Source organism: Scaptodrosophila lebanonensis, unplaced genomic scaffold (genome assembly GCF_003285725.1).
Source record: "Scaptodrosophila lebanonensis strain 11010-0011.00,11010-0021.00 unplaced genomic scaffold, SlebRS2 tig00000110-arrow-arrow-pilon, whole genome shotgun sequence".
In the NCBI taxonomy this organism is placed as follows: domain Eukaryota; kingdom Metazoa; phylum Arthropoda; class Insecta; order Diptera; family Drosophilidae; genus Scaptodrosophila; species Scaptodrosophila lebanonensis.
In genome coordinates this window covers 2447986-2464143 of record NW_022060573.1, presented here as the reverse complement: position 1 = coordinate 2464143, position 16158 = coordinate 2447986, and the positions used below count along the sequence as shown (strand labels likewise).

General features: G+C 38.1%; 2 protein-coding genes across 3 annotated transcripts; one reads left to right on the top strand and one right to left on the bottom strand.

Annotated features, from left to right (window-relative positions):
- Positions 1-11272: 11272 nt before the first annotated feature.
- Positions 11273-13027, top strand: LOC115628173 (general transcription factor IIH subunit 4). The gene is made up of 2 exons (XM_030524160.1): positions 11273-11650; positions 11705-13027. Exons 1-2 carry the CDS (start codon positions 11370-11372, stop codon positions 12912-12914), a joined length of 1491 nt encoding a protein of 496 aa, XP_030380020.1. The 5' UTR covers positions 11273-11369; the 3' UTR covers positions 12915-13027.
- Positions 12939-14983, bottom strand: LOC115628172 (probable Ufm1-specific protease 2). 2 transcript variants are annotated; one of them, XM_030524158.1, is made up of 3 exons: positions 14904-14983; positions 14092-14851; positions 13708-13850 (listed from the first exon to the last, which is right to left on the bottom strand). In XM_030524158.1, exons 1-3 carry the CDS (start codon positions 14940-14942, stop codon positions 13717-13719), a joined length of 933 nt encoding a protein of 310 aa, XP_030380018.1. In that variant the 5' UTR covers positions 14943-14983; the 3' UTR covers positions 13708-13716. The 2 variants fall into 2 exon arrangements, with proteins under 2 accessions (XP_030380017.1, XP_030380018.1); XM_030524157.1 differs by having other exon boundaries at positions 12939-14851.
- Positions 14984-16158: the final 1175 nt, after the last annotated feature.

The following is a 16158-nucleotide window of genomic DNA, read 5'->3' as shown; positions in this document are numbered from 1 at the left end:
CTCCCCTCTTTACATTATAAACATATCGGGCTATATTATTATATGCTACATTTAGTTTGTGCTGAGAGGCACTATCGCAGTTACTAAAAATTTCGATACCATAGCAGAGCGTGGGTATCAGATAGGTTTTAGCGATTAATAGTCTGATATCTATGGGCAAGAATTGCTGAGTCAACGAAAGTTGTCTGAGTAAGCCATAAGTTTTTCCTGCAGCCTTGGATATGTGATCACTCCGGGACAAAGAACGGTTGAAGGTGATACCAAGATTTAGAATATGATCCACGTATTCAATTTGTGCGTTATTGAGTGATAACTTAGGCAAATTTTCCGTACTAAGTAACTTTTTATATATTATAATGCATTTCGATTTAGCAGGATTTAGTGACAAGCCATTGCACTTAGCCCATTTACTAACATTTGACAGTTCATCATTACATAAATTCACACACTCATTTATACTACGTAACGGACAACTAACATACATTTGGACATCATCAGCGTACATATGAACACTGCAATTGGACAACGAGGCTGGGAGATCATTAACATGTAACGAGAAGAGGAGTGGACCAAGGATTGAACCTTGGGGTACTCCACGTTTTACAAGTAGAAATGTTGATATAGCACTATAGGTTGTCACTGCTTGGCTTCGTCGTAATTTTACAGCACTGCTTGTAGTCTCCGAGATATAGGCGATTATACGAATTGAAAATCCCCATAGGGTAGAAGTGGGGGAAAATCCAAAAAAAAAAAACAAACTCGTGTAGCGTACACACGTAAGGCATATTTGTGCAAAGTTTGGTGTCTCTACCTCTTATAGTCTCTGAGATCCAGGTGTTCATACGAACAGACGGACAGACGGACACACAGACAGGGTTAGATCGACTCGTCTCGTCATGCTGATCAAGAATATATATACTCTGTGAGGTCTGCCACGCCTCCTTCTGCATGTTAAATTTTCAGCTCCCGCAAACCTAATATACTCTTGTACATTTTATGTACAGAGTACAAAAATATAAATCTAGCAACCTTTCCACCCCCTTTAAAGCCAAAGAAAAAACAGAAATAAAAACAAAAGCCAACAAAACAACTCATTAAAAAAAAAAAAAACAAATACCTATGACACTTAAATGTATCCAATGGAATATTAAGGTTACCTCAACAACTATATAGAATTACAATTACTAATTAATAAATTCCACCCAAACATAATAGCACTGCAAGAAACACACCTACTCACCTCTACAAACATACCAATAAATTACACACTACATACACTCAACACTTCAACGCACTTCGGTGGTGTGGCTATACTAACCCACAACTCCCTCCACACAAAAGAAATTAGCCTTCAAAACGAATTTCATGCAATCTGCATCGAAATCAAATAAAAAAAAAGATCAAAATTATTTCGGCATACATATCTCCTAGGCAAAATTTCAACATTCTCAACCTCCAAAATTTATTTAACTTCCAACATAACACCATAATAGTTGGAGGCTTCAATAGTTGGCACCAACTATGGGGGTCCCAAAAAAATAATAAAAAGGGCAACACAATTGCCAAATTCATCCAAAATTCTAATCTAATACTTTTTTTTTAAGCTTTCTTTATTTATCGGATCTTCTCTCTAGGAGACTTACGACAAGCTTTCATCTTGCTTTCACCTTGGCGATTTCATCTTTAACAGGTCCCACATTTAAATCTTTCCGGATATTTTCACTCCGTATGTATCTGGGTGCCCCAGTGATAGTTCTCAGTATCCTCAATTGAGCTCTCTCGATTAACTCTAAATTACTAATGGAAGCGTTTCCCCATAATTCAGAGCCATATGTCCAAATTGGTTTGAGAACAGCATTGTACAAGAGTACTTTGTACTCCAGTTTTAGTCGTGAAGGGACGTTTATCAGCCAATATAGATTAATAGCTTTTAGTTTTAGTTGATCTCTCTTCTTTTTGATGTGCTCACGCCAAGTAAGCCGTCTATCCAAATGGACACCAAGGTATGATACTTCGGTTTCTTGTGGAATATTGATGTTGTTTAGCGACAATGGAGGGCAGGTTTGTTTGTTTAGGGTAAAGGTGACATGTTTGCACTTTTGCTCGTTTACATGTATGCGCCAGTCTGCTAGCCATTCTTGTATGGCCACGAGGTGAGATGATAAAAGTTCTGTAGCTCTTTTTGGGCACTTGGAGCGACTTAGGATGACAGTATCATCAGCAAATGTCGAAATTGTTGTATGACTGTTTGTCGGTATATCTGCTGTGTATATAATATACAGTGTTGGTCCAAGCACGCTCCCTTGGGGTACACCAGCTTCAATTGGATGGTATTCGGAGAGGAAATCTTTGCATCTAACTGCGAAACTTCTTTGCTGTAGGTATGACTCCAGTATTTTGTGGATGTTCTGTGGAAGTAATATTTTGATTTTGTGAATTAAGCCATCCAGCCAAACGCGGTCGAAGGCTTGGGCGACATCCAGAAAAACAGCGGAGCAATACTCTCGTTTTTCAAATGCATTTCGTATCTCAGAGGTTATTCGGTTGACTTGTTCAACGGTTCCATGTTTTTCGCGAAAACCAAATTGGTGCAATGGGATTGCACTGTTAGTGTGTAGGTGCTGTTTGATGCGATTCAGGATCAGTTTTTTGAATATCGGCAGGAGACTGATAGGTCTATATGATGATGGCTGAGACTTGTCCTTTCCAGCTTTATGGATCATTTTGATTACCGATTTTCTCCATTGTTGAGGAAAATAGCCCCATTTCATCATGCTGTTGAAAATAATGGTGAGAAGATATACTGCACAGCTCGGCAATTCGATGATCATTTTGGGGGAAATTAAATCGTGGCCCGGTGCTGTTTTTTGCTTTGAAACTTGGTCGTTAATGACACTTGTAACTTCTCCAACTTGAAATACGATAGGCGTGGTAGCTTCAAGATAATTGGTTGGTGGGAGCACAAAGCTATTTGTTGCTGGATGTGGTTTGAAGACTTTTTCTAAATGGGCGGCACATACATTTGCCTTCTCTTCGTTGCTGCGAGCCCACTTTCCTCTTTGTGTACGTAATGGTGATTCACTTTCGATTGGTGGACATACGCCTGATTTAGCTTTCCACAATGGGAATCGTTTGCTGTTTGGAGAGAGTCGCTCCATATAATCCATTTGAGCTCGGTGTTTTTTGCTATTTTTAACCGCTCCTTCGATTCAGGTGTTCTGTGGGCTTGGCACTCCCGCCGAAGTTTTCTCTTATTGCGAAGTAGCTCTTCAACGGGCCTGGGGACACGGCTGCATTTGTGAAGTTTATTAGCTGTAGTGACATTACAGACACTAATGCTTCAACTAAGGTATCTATGTCATTTTTACAATAAATGCTAGGGCAGTCATCAATATGGGAACTTACGTACTTCCTGTATTTAAGCCAATCTGTTTTTCTAGAAGTAAGAAAATGTGGTCGTTCCAATAACTGTGGATGGTCACAAAGGTGAAGAAGGATTGGCGAGTGATCCGATGATAGATCTGATAAGTGCTCCACACGAATCTGAGCCTGTGGCACCCTTCTTGTAACAGCAAAATCTATCAAGTCGGGTTGCTTCTTTGGATCTGTGGGCCAAAATGTAGGCCAGCCTGGAGAAATAAAATCAAGCTTGTTTCTTGGTGTTATTATGGCGTTATATAGTTGTCTTCCTTTCGGGGTGATGAGTCGGGATCCCCAATGGGTGTGCTTGGCATTGTAGTCACCAGCTGCTATAAACCGGTTACCTAACAGATCGAAGAATTTTACAAATTCTGCTTCAGAAACAGAGAAGCGCGGTGGGCAGTATACTGCGGATATGCTTAAGTATCCGCTTTGAGTTTCGATTTGAATTGTTGTGGCCTGTAAATAAGTTGTGGCAAATGATGGCAGCGGATAGTGTCTGATGCGATGCTTTATAAGAATGCCAGTACCTCCATGAGCCTTACCATCGGGGTGGTTTGTCGCATAGAAGTTGAAGCCATTGAGATGAAAATAATTTTTGTTCGTTAGGTGAGTCTCTGATATGAGCATGGCGTCAATGTCATGATGATCGAGGAACTACAAGAGCTCGCATTTGTGCTGTGAAATGCCATTTGCATTCCAGAAACATATTTTTAGAGAGACCATTTAATTAGATTTCTGTTTGATAAGTAATTCCAGGAGGAGATTTTGATTGCGCATAATTTCCTGCATCGTTTGTTGTATTGCTACCATTGTATTGGTGAGAGTTGCCAAAATTGATTCAATTCTACTAGGCAATTGGGATGGATTCGCATTGGGCTGTTGAGCAGTCATTTCTGGCCTCTGTTGCGGTACCTGATGGTGCATTGTTCCTGCAGTGGTTTGTTGAAGTTTCGGTTTAGAAACTGAGGTATTCGACTCGTTAGTGTTACTTAACGTCTGAGCAAAAGATACTCCTGGAATCGTAGTTGGTGGTATATATGGCAAGTTTTGTCGGATGACAGGGTTTCGAGCTGCGGTTTTTTGTTGGCTTATGCGACTTTTTAACTCTTTGTACACAGGGCAACCTCTATAGTTGGCAGTATGGTTTCCCCCACAATTGCTACATTTCTTCGCAGATGGGTCCTCCTTATTTACGGGGCAGGGCTCAGAGGGGTGTACATCCCCGCAGGCAATGCAGACTGCACGTAGGGTACAATAGGTTTTTGTATGCCCATATTCCTGGCAGTTTGTGCATTGGACAGGTCCATTTCGCTTATGCGGTTCCTCAACTGTAATTCTACGGTGCAGTATCTTATCTTTTAGTGCATCTCTTATCTCTTCGACTGGAACGGTTGGCTCTATTCCTTTGATGACCACTTGTAGTCCCTTGCTATTTTTAAGTTGGTACGTGTAGTTACTCATTTTTTCATCGTTGAGGTATTTGGCCACTGATCCATAGTTTTTTTCGTCGTTGATTTGTATTTTAATTTCATTGATGTTACCTCTTCTTATCGACGTAACATAGAATTTGTTTTCGCCAATTTTATTACTGAGTTTTTTATCCAAATCTGTACAATTTGCTTGACGCACATAAATAGGTGCCGACATTAGCTGCTTGGCCTTTGGTGTTTCAACGCTATTTTCTTCGGCTTCGCTGAGAATCGCGAATCTATTGTTTTCAGCGCTTCATTTGGCACAGTGTTTTCCGATGTTTTTTTTATTTTAGGTGTGTTGGTTTTTTTAGTTGATTGTGGGCTGCAGGGGTCTGGGGACGGGCACTGGGCACTCCATGACTCACTTTGCAATGTGCTGACTGAGCATATTATAGCGGGCGAGAGAGAGCGTGCTCTCTCCGTGTCAACTTGCAGTGATGCAGTTGTTTCAGGTGCCGTTACCTCTGGTGAGCGTATGGTGAAGTATGCGTTGTTGGTACGAACAGCCGAAAGTCGACGGTCGTCTTGTTGTTGTTGCTGCTGAGCACGAGTTTTGCTCATTTTTTCTTTGGTGTTTACCGAGCTTGTGCTCTTACTCAACAGCATTGCGCTTTTACTCAACAGCATTGCTTTATTTTAAGCAATATTCCACCCTTTAACAGATAATTTATATGGGTAACACGAGCACAGGTGCTCATGCGTACCCTAAGCGTCTTTTCGCGAATTAAATTGGTGTTAATTGCACTTAAAATTTGTTACACGGCGGAGCGATAAAGGAACACGTCCGACGTCGTTCAACATTCAATTGGAATCTAATACTAATGAACGATAAGTCACCTACTCACTTTACAACACACAACACATTCACACATATAGACCTCACCCTCAGTACACCGGATATCATAACAAAAGCAAACTGGTCCATCACAGACAATCTTAATGGAAGCGACCACTTCCCAATAACTTTATTTCAAAACCACAATAGCACACCACACCATAAGCCAATCTTTAAATTAGACAAAGCTGACTGGCCCAAATTTCACACTCTTACCTCAACATTCAACTCAAAAATAGACATATCTTCAAACATATAAAAAGAAACAGCAAATATCAATAAAATAATCCTTCAGTCTGCCCACTTAAGCATATCCCAAACTCCATTAAGAAAACTAACCCGGAATGTCCCCTGGTGGAACAACCAAATAGCCAAATTAAAACAAACTAAAAACAACGCCTGAAAAAAAATCTTAAAAGAAACATAAACACAGACAACATAATAGCATTACGCAAAGCCAACGCAACCTATAGACTAGAAATTAAAAAATCAAAACGTACATCGACCACAAAATTTACGTCAGAAATCAACCCAAACACTCCCATTTCCAAAACCTGGCACAACATCAGACGCTTCTGCGGACTTAACCCTCCGAAAACAATCTTCTGTATCCAAGACCCAATAACAAACCAATAATTAACAGAAAGTCAAAACATAGCAAATGCCTTCGCCCTTCATTGGCAAAACGAATCAGATGATTCGAATTTCCCACCATAATTTTCTACAAATAAATATTCAGCAATAACACAGCCACCCAGCACCACATCAAAAAAAAGCTGAAACTATAGAAAACAAAATAACAATGATCGAACTGTCCAATCTCTCGGGAAAAACTCCTGGAATAGACAGAATTTCATACCAAATGGTCAAAAATTCGTCTATAATATTAAAACAAAGGATTCTAGACTTTAACTTTAACACTTTAACAACATATTTAACAACTACATCCCACAAACCTACAAAACCAGTCTAACTGTCCCAATTTTAAAGTCAAATTCCGACAAAACTTCTATCAACTCATATAGACCAATTTCCCTTAATCCATGTTTAAGTAAGACTCTTGAAAAAATTGTAGCCAGAAGACTATGGTGGTATGTCAACACCAAGAAATTAATTCACCCAAATCAATTAGGTTTTAGGCAAGGGAAAAGCGTTACGGACACCTATTATACTTGTATATAGACCATCAGATAACAAAATCCCTTGCAGCTCGCGCCCACATCTCTATCATATCTTTAGACTTTTCTAAGGCTTTCGATAGAGTAGGCAACCATTCAATCCTTAATCAATTAAGGGAATGGGAAATTTGACTGAAAATATTAAATTTCATAGCAAACTACATGACAAGCATTAAAATAATAACAAAAGTCAATAGCCATGTGTCAAATACATATTCTCTCCAAAACGGAATACCACAGGGTTCACCAATTTCAGTTATTCTATTTCTCATAGCCTACAACAAATTAGCTTACATTATCCAACTTCAAAAAAACATAAGCTTTTGTGCCTTCGCCGACGATTTCCAGTTATTAATTCACCACAATAGAGGCAAAAACCTCTAAACTTAAACGAACTTTTTACCACTATCCAAGAATGGTGCCTCCAATCCGGCGCCAACCTCTCCCAAACAAATGCAAACATGTTCATATAATGTCTCTCTTCAACCCGATTTAATTGCAATACCTCCATCCTACTAAATATTTTAAAAGCATTAATAGGATCCAAAATAGAATATGGCTTAACCTTTTATGGTTACGCCCCAATATCACAAATCAAAAAAATACAATCCTAAATAGTGCTATTAGAATATGCTTAGAAGCATTTAGAACAACACCCATTAACCACCTAATCATCGAGTCCAACATCCCGTACATAACAAGCAGAAGAGACGTCTTACCAGCAAAGATTTAATCTTATCAAAAAACTCTCTTCTTGAAAAAATAATAAAAAAAATCCAATATAAACAAAATAGTAATAATCAATTCAACTATCTCCAAAATGATTAACATTTGCTCACTCCACTCCACATCCTAAAAATACAATCATCCATCAAACCATTCTGGCAATTCAACCAAGAAACTTTCAACATCACCCTTCCCCACCATACAAAAAATTCTACCAATCCAACAATATACTAACAAATATTTTTAGAATTCACCAACAATACCAGTTCATATATACAGATGGATCAAAAACCACACACACAACAGCTTTTGCTATCACAACAGAACAATCACTGCTTAAAATTGGAATCCTACCAACATATTCATCCATATACTCAGCAGAAATAATTTCCATCCTAATAATAATAATTTAAAAGTAACCGATACTTGTAACGCTAGGATAAGGTTAATAAATAAAATAAAAATAAAATAAAAAGCTATTAACCAAATCAAAACAAAAAGGGGAAAGTTTGTGATATGTTCTGACTCCTTGTCTGCACTAAAATCGATCAGAAACTTTGATGTCCACAGCTTCTATGCGGATATAATTAGAAATCTAATTATGCGTTTACCCAACAAAATAAAGCTTATGTAGATACCAAGTCATATCAACATTACAGAACAATACAAATGACATCAACAAATATTATAAAACTCAATATACATCGAACCAACAAAACCACAATCTTTGCTCCATCTGGTATAAGAAAATAAACCCAAACAAGTAAAAAAGCTAAAGTCGGGTGTCCCGACTTTGAAATACTCTGTACATATGTTTACAATAATTATAGAAAATATAAAAATTAAGAAAATAAAAAAAAAAATTTGATCGATTTTACCTCTCTCGGTATTCGAACTCACGTAAAGGGTGTATAATTGCACATTTACATAGCAATTGCGTCTGTGTGAGTGTATGTATGCCTATGCGCATCTATTCGTTTCTGTGTAAGCATTTTCGCAGTCAACCAAACAGCAACATCAACAACAGCCGCGGGCAGCGCTTGAGCAGCGCTGCAGCAGCAAATATATTTATGGCTATAACTTCTCGTTAAATCGGTCTTTCATAGTGAACTTGGCATACGGACACTTAATAACCAACTGGGGGTATTTGCAAAATTTTAGTTCGAAATTCCAAGAATTACGATAGTTACGATTTGCGTGGTAGAGGGGGGAGGGAGGGAAATTCCAAAATATACATTTTCTGCGTATTTACACAAGGCATCTTGGACTAAAATTTGGTGTTCCTAGGTCTTATAGTCTCCGAGATATAGGCGATTATACGAATGGAAAATCGGGAAAACCCCCAGGGGGGAAGTGGGGGGGGGGGAATCAAAAAAATAAAACAAACTCGTATAGCGTACACACATAAGGCATCTTTGTGCAAAATTTGGTGTCTCTAGCTCTTATAGTCTCTGAGATCTAGGTGATCATACGGACGGACGGACAGACGGACAGACAGAGCTAGATCGACTCGTCTCGTCATGCTGATCAAGAATATATTTACTTTGTGGGGTCTGCCACGCCTCCTTCTGCCTGTTACATTTTTCAGCTCGCGCAAACCTAATATACTCTTGTACATTTCATGTACAGAGTATAAAAAGAATAACATCCAAAATATCTTGAAAAATTTACAACACAATGAACTTTCAAGGCTGGACCAAACCAAAATTATCAAAATAAGACTGGGTCACTCAAAACTCACAAACGAACACTACTTGAATAAAACCATCTCCAAATTCTGTCCCCTATGCAAAACGAATAGCCATATGAATATTGAACACTTACTCATTCAATGTCCCACATTAACAGCCGCACGCACAAAATACCTATCTGAAATGACCTCATCCAAATCCTACAGCAGAAAACCTAAAAATAATAATAAACGTCCTAAAAAAACTAAACTATACAGCAAAATTTAAGGCCAATACGTATTAACACCTGTCAATATTATAAATGTAAATAATGTAAATAGTACAATTAGTTAATATATTATAATATTAATTGTAAGTAAAACAAATATAGCCTAAGGCCCTGGTAGCCAGGCTATAAACCTGTTTTTATACATATTTAGCTTTAACTTTAAGCTAGCCCCATAAATAAATAAATAAATAATATATTCGACTCAATTCTTGCTTCAAATAAGTATCAATAAATTGTGTATTCATTAAACGTACTTGGCGGAGATTGATTGTCGGTGAGTAGGCAAATCCGTTGTTACAAATGCTGTGCATAACAGGGCAGCCATGTGAATTGCATAGTTTGGCGGAAAATTTTAAACTTTATTTTGATGATTTTTATAAGTATATCGTGTGCGGTTTTATTATTTAAAAAATTATTTAAAGTTATGTATGTACCTAATTTTCTAAAAATGCCAACACGAAAAGAAAAACAAAATAGAACGAGCAAGCCCGACAGTAAAATAAACTGTACTCTCCACAAAAAAAGAAAAATAAAAAAAAACAAATATTTAAAAAAGTAGTTTTTTTATTAAATTAAATTAAATATAAAATATTCAACACATGAACACATACATAAGTGTACAATTTCAATAGAATAAATTTACTTCAGAATCGTGTCTCTGCGTGATTATATGCGTATATGTATGTATGCAGCACAAAGTTGTGTTTGTGGGATCTGTCACGCCTCCTTTTGCCTGTTACATACATTCGCACAAATCTTGTATACGCTTTCACCCTTTCGGTACAGGGTATAATAAATATGAAAATGCGGAACTGATTTAGTTTCGTGCACTGAAAACTCTGGCGAGACTGTTCCACTATGTCATCATCAGTCAGCTTTTGCTCACAGCTGGCTTGGAGGGGAAGTTCGAAAAAATGAAGTCATTCGAAGTTCTGTGTCATCTACGGATTTTTTAAGAAATTTCAAAAACTGAAATCCCTAGAGTTTTCTGTGGCACCCCTCATAAAAATCAATGTTTATGAACATCGATTTTTTCGATCATTTAAATTCAAAACATCGATACTTTAATGTATGGTATATGGTTTGGAATTTGCTTCCATCTCAATTTGTTTGTTTAGAAATACCAATTTATTTACTACGTGTTTGGGATCTTCTTCATAGTTTAAAAGGTCAGTTTTGCATAATGTGCTTTAGATGCATACGATGTTGCTGACTCCCCCATTTTCAAACTTTATTGTTTATGTACGTGTTTGCAGAACAGAGATAATACAAAGCCACAGCTGTGGAGGCAAAACAGAATTCATTTTTGGTTATAAGTTTCTTAAAAATGGACTAACTTTAATTAAACTTGACAAGTTAAGTACTACTTGGATGTGATTGTTCAATTCACTTATAGCATGGAAGTGGAGGTTGTCTTAGGAGAATCTTGTTACCAAGTTTGATTATCCAAGCTGTTATAGTTTCTAAGATCCTTGCATTAAAACTAATAGACGAACGAATTGACGTCGTTATATCAACTCTTGTCATCTTGATCAAGAATATATGTATGTGCACTATTTTTGGGTATCGATATTGGCAAATCAAACATTGCTGTTTTGAATATTTAAAAAAATCGATGCTGGCATCGATATTTTTTCCAGCTCTACTGAACATGTTTCAAATTCGGCTTCTAGCAGTGTCCTTTGAATTTAATAAAATTAAGAATTTAAGCAGAGTTTGCAGCGTTTTTCATGATTTAATTCCATCGACCGTGACCGAAATCAATTATTGTTTTCAATGGCTGATACTAAATTCGGTCGTTATGCTAGCTGTAGTTCTGTAAACATGTCATTACCTGTACAAGGTCTAACTAACTTAGAATGCAAGAATTTACAAGATTATCTACAATCACGCACGCCCGAAACACTTGAGAAACTGTACACTCATCCACCAATCTGCTTGGCTGTCTATCGAGAACTCCCCGAAATTGCCCGACAGTTTATAATTCGCATTTTATTTGTAGATCAACCAGTGCCAAAAGCTGTAGTGAGTTCCTGGGGAGCGCAACGCTGTGCTAAGTGAGTATTTATACACTAGAATTGTACTGTAATTTTCCACTGGGTCATTTGCAGGGATCAGACTGAGGCAGCTAGCTGCCTAACTAATCTAAATGTATGGCGTGTAACAGCCATACCAGGCGGTCTTGCAGCGTGGGAATTGTCTCCAACATTTAAAAAAAGCTTACGACAAGCATTATTGGGAGGCGGAAAGCCTTGGACAATGACTAATACAGTGGAAAAAGACTCTAAGCCGCGGGACATTTCGTTTTTGGATTCCTATGCTATGTCTCGCTGGCGTTGTGTGCTCCATTACATGGTGGGCACTGGCGCCCGTAGCAGCGGTACAACCGATGCAGAGGCTATCAGTCCTGATGCAGTACGCATATTGCTCCATGCGAATTTGATGAAAAGGGATGACCGCGACGGAATCACTATAACACGGCAGGGCTTTCAATTCTTGCTGCTAGACACACGAGCACAAGTCTGGCACTTTATGTTGCAATACCTCGATACTTGCGAGGAGCGTGGAATACCTCTTCCTGAATGCTTATCAATGCTTTTTCAGTTAAGTTTTTCAACACTCGGTCGAGATTACAGCTCAGAGGGTATGAGTTGTCAAATGCTTACATTTTTACAACATTTGCGGGAATTTGGCTTGGTCTTTCAGCGAAAACGCAAAGAAGGCCGATTTTATCCCACTCGCCTAGCCGTCAATGTAACCAATAAAGAAGAAGGGCAAGTAGTGCGCACGACATTAACAGAAGATGTGCACCTGCAGAATTCCGGTTATATTGTGGTAGAAACCAATTACCGTATTTATGCATATACGGATTCCCCGCTACAAGTAGCTGTCCTAGGATTGTTTACAGAGTTGCTGTATCGTTTTCCAAATTTGGTAGTCGGCGTACTCACGCGAGATTCGGTAAGGCAAGCGCTACGAGGGGGCATAACTGCTGAACAAATCGTAAGCTATTTGGAACAGTACGCGCATCCCAACATGAAATTAATGGAATCGGCCATTAGGTCCAAATCCTGTCTGCCACCTACTGTAGTTGATCAAATTAAACTATGGGAAATGGAGCGCAATCGATTTATCTACACTGAGGGTGTGGTGTATAATCAGTTCCTATCTCAAAACGATTATCTCACACTTCGCGATTATGCTTTGTCCATTAACGTACTGGTATGGCAGAATGAGCGTACTCGTACTATGGTTGTGCAAAAAAATGGCCATGATGATGTCAAGCGTTATTGGAAAAAATATTCAAAAATCGCAGGATAGCAAGATTACTTTAATCTAATATTGTATATTACACATAAAAATTTTCGTCTGCTTTACTGCCGTGTTACAATAGATTAAATAAAAAAAATACATATTTACTCATATTAACTCAATATTTTGCGTAATTAAATAATAAATGTGTCCATATGATAAATTATGGGAATGAATTAGTACAAAATTGGTCTCTGCGGCAAACAAATATTATAGTAGCTCTTTTTATCCCAAAAATCTACATTTTTCCAGCCGCACCAGCCCTTGCCTTGAATAATGGCCAAATCATCGGTGCCGACATAATGAGGATCGAGTATAAGAAACTTAACATCGCCCGTTTGAACACAAAAGTCCACGCCAATAATAGTGTGAGCCAAAACGCCACCCCCAATCATGACAGGTGTTCCTTGAGTTTGGAAGTGGGTGGCAAGTTCTGGTGCTATTGTACCTAGATCAGTACCAGAGGCAACGTGCACAATCTTTGACTCAACATTAAGAAGTCCTTGCAGGCACATACTAACCTCCGTTGACCCGATCCACTGGGTGGATCCAACGAACGAAAAAGCTTTGTCGTTTATTTTGTGCAAATATTGTTGTATCTCTAAGTGCGTTGGTACGGCTGTTATATTGGTGGTTGTATAGCCTTGTAGCATAAACCAAGAGCATATTGTCTGTATAGAACGGTATGCACAACCCCATCCCTTGTCTAGTACCTGTTGCTGAAGGTAGTGATAATAATAATAATTTCCATTGACTAGATATTTCTTGCCGTCAGCCACGCCACTAGGCCTCAAGCCTATGTGTGGGTTCATTAAAGGAGTCCAAATCGAAATATCATAATTAAACCGGCATTGGTTGGCTCGTCGAAAATATGGCCGGGTGACAGGTAAGGCAAGTTGTCGGTGCAGCTGTTTCCGTTTCTCTTGCATATGAGGTTCATCGTCACTACAATTATCCAAGTAGCAACATGTTAGAAAATGGCCAAACTCATGAGGATAAAAATGATAACTACGCGGCACAGGTAACCGATTAGTATCGTTTTCCAAAAGTGATTCGGTAAGACTTTGCTCGAATAATCGAAGCGCACGACAAATGCTTTCAATTAATATATCATAGAGGCGGCAAAATTTGGTTTTTTTACAAAGTATTGCCATAGTATCCACTTCCATCGGAACTACAACTTTACCTTGCTCTTCGTTCTTAATGCAAATGTTCAATGACGGATGAGGTGGCGCATCTCGAGCAACAGGATCACGAGTGCGACACCGGAAGACGTCAATGTTAATAACATCATAGCCACAGCCCAACGCAATCGATTGTTGAGAAACTCGAACCATTGAGTTACTATCCCGTTGTATGTCATTCGGAATTAGATTTGGTAAGGCCTGTAGAAGATGCTCTATTAGGGATTCGTTAGAAATGTTTTTGCTTTGTGGACCACTGCAATTTACATAAACCTTCGTATTTTGTATATTGAAAACGAGTCCACCATCGGCTACGTTTTTACGTAGTACGTGCATCTCTTGCATTAAATCTTCTTTCGTCCATGAAGTTTTAATATTTAACCCACATTTTAGCCGAGCAAAGCAAAAGTCATTGTAAAGTTGCGGTGCTTCCATAACTTCATAGGGAACTTCCTCCAGTTTACCGTGAACGAAAAATGAAGCGCGCAATCCGACTAGTGTGCCTAATTGACACTGCAGCACGATAGGATTGTCAGTTATGTCGACTGACGAGAGAACCTCACTAAGAAGACCATCAGCACAGTCTCCAAACTTAACCAACCCGCACAAATCAATTTCTGCGGGGAAATTATGTTCTATTTGCTCGTAGCTCCGTTTTCCTATAGTGGGTTCAATGTTGAAACTTAAGAGCAGCAAAGTTCCTTCACCGTAGACGATTCCATATAAACAGCCGCTACATTGCAGCTTAACACGTTCTAGACGCTGAAAATTAAGTACAATAAAAAACTTAAGTTTGAGACTGCTGCATACACACCTTGAGCAGAAATATAGACACTTTAAGTTTTGGTAGCATTTTCCGTATTGATAATGGCCAGCCTACGATGTGCTGGCAAATATAGAGCATGAGAAATATCGATGGCACTATCGACAGTTTTAAATTTTTAAAACTATCGATGGAATTATGACCACCATCGATAGTTCGCTCGTAGAACTGCACGTTAAAAGAAATAAAGGAAATTGGAAAGTGCAATTTTAATTTTTAAATATTTATTTAATTAACATTAATATAATATTTCTGGAAGTCAATTGGTGCTGTTGGCTGCGGCTGGGGTTGGAAAAAAAGTAAACAAATTTATAAAAAGTGAAAGTTAACATCTTTCAATGAGTAAGTCTTGTATTAGTAAAATGTGTGTTTTTCTTCTTTTTTTTTTAAAGAAACAACAGTCTCTGAACCCAAAATTGAAAGCGCCACAGCAAAGAGAGAAACATTGTGTACAAATTTCAGTGCAACCCATTAACATGTACAAAAATAAATCTTCTCAATAATTAATTATGGTTAAAGTTCTGATGCGTATGATCGCATTGGATGTGCAGCCTTTCAACATTGTAAAGGATCGTGACTTTAAATAAAATACATATATGTTTTCTTTAATTTTTTGTATGACATTCAAACTTAGATGGAACTATCGATAGTATCGATGGATTATACAAAACTATCAAAAACATTGGACTCTACTATCAATAGTTATCATGCTCTAAGATAGAGTTGGCCAATATTTACATGACTGTTACTTTGGCACGAGTATTTGTAACAATAAATACATAATCCTTTAAGTAGAATTGTTGAATGTGTTAGTGCCTGTAATGACGATCTTTGTGAGATACATAAATGGGCGAGGTTAAGTGGATTGGAAGTAAACCCGAACAAACGGCGTATGCAAACAAGATATACAATCTGACCCTCAACTCCTGGATAAAACTGAGAACTTTAATTTTCTTGCACAGAATTATAACACGCAGAGAACCGAGTTATTTATATGAAAAAATCACCCTTTCCACGTCGAGAAGAACAAATAATTTAGTCTGCATAAGCTATAAACTAGCCAGCTCGGTAAGGCACTTTTTTATATACGCTGTTCGGCTGTGGAACGATCTTCCACATAACCTGAAGACAATTACCAGCGAGACGCACTTTAGACTTAAAACTCAAGCACACTTGAAATAGTACTTCTAAATTCTCTTCAACACACACAACGAAACAACTTTAGAAATTATTAATTTAAGTAAAC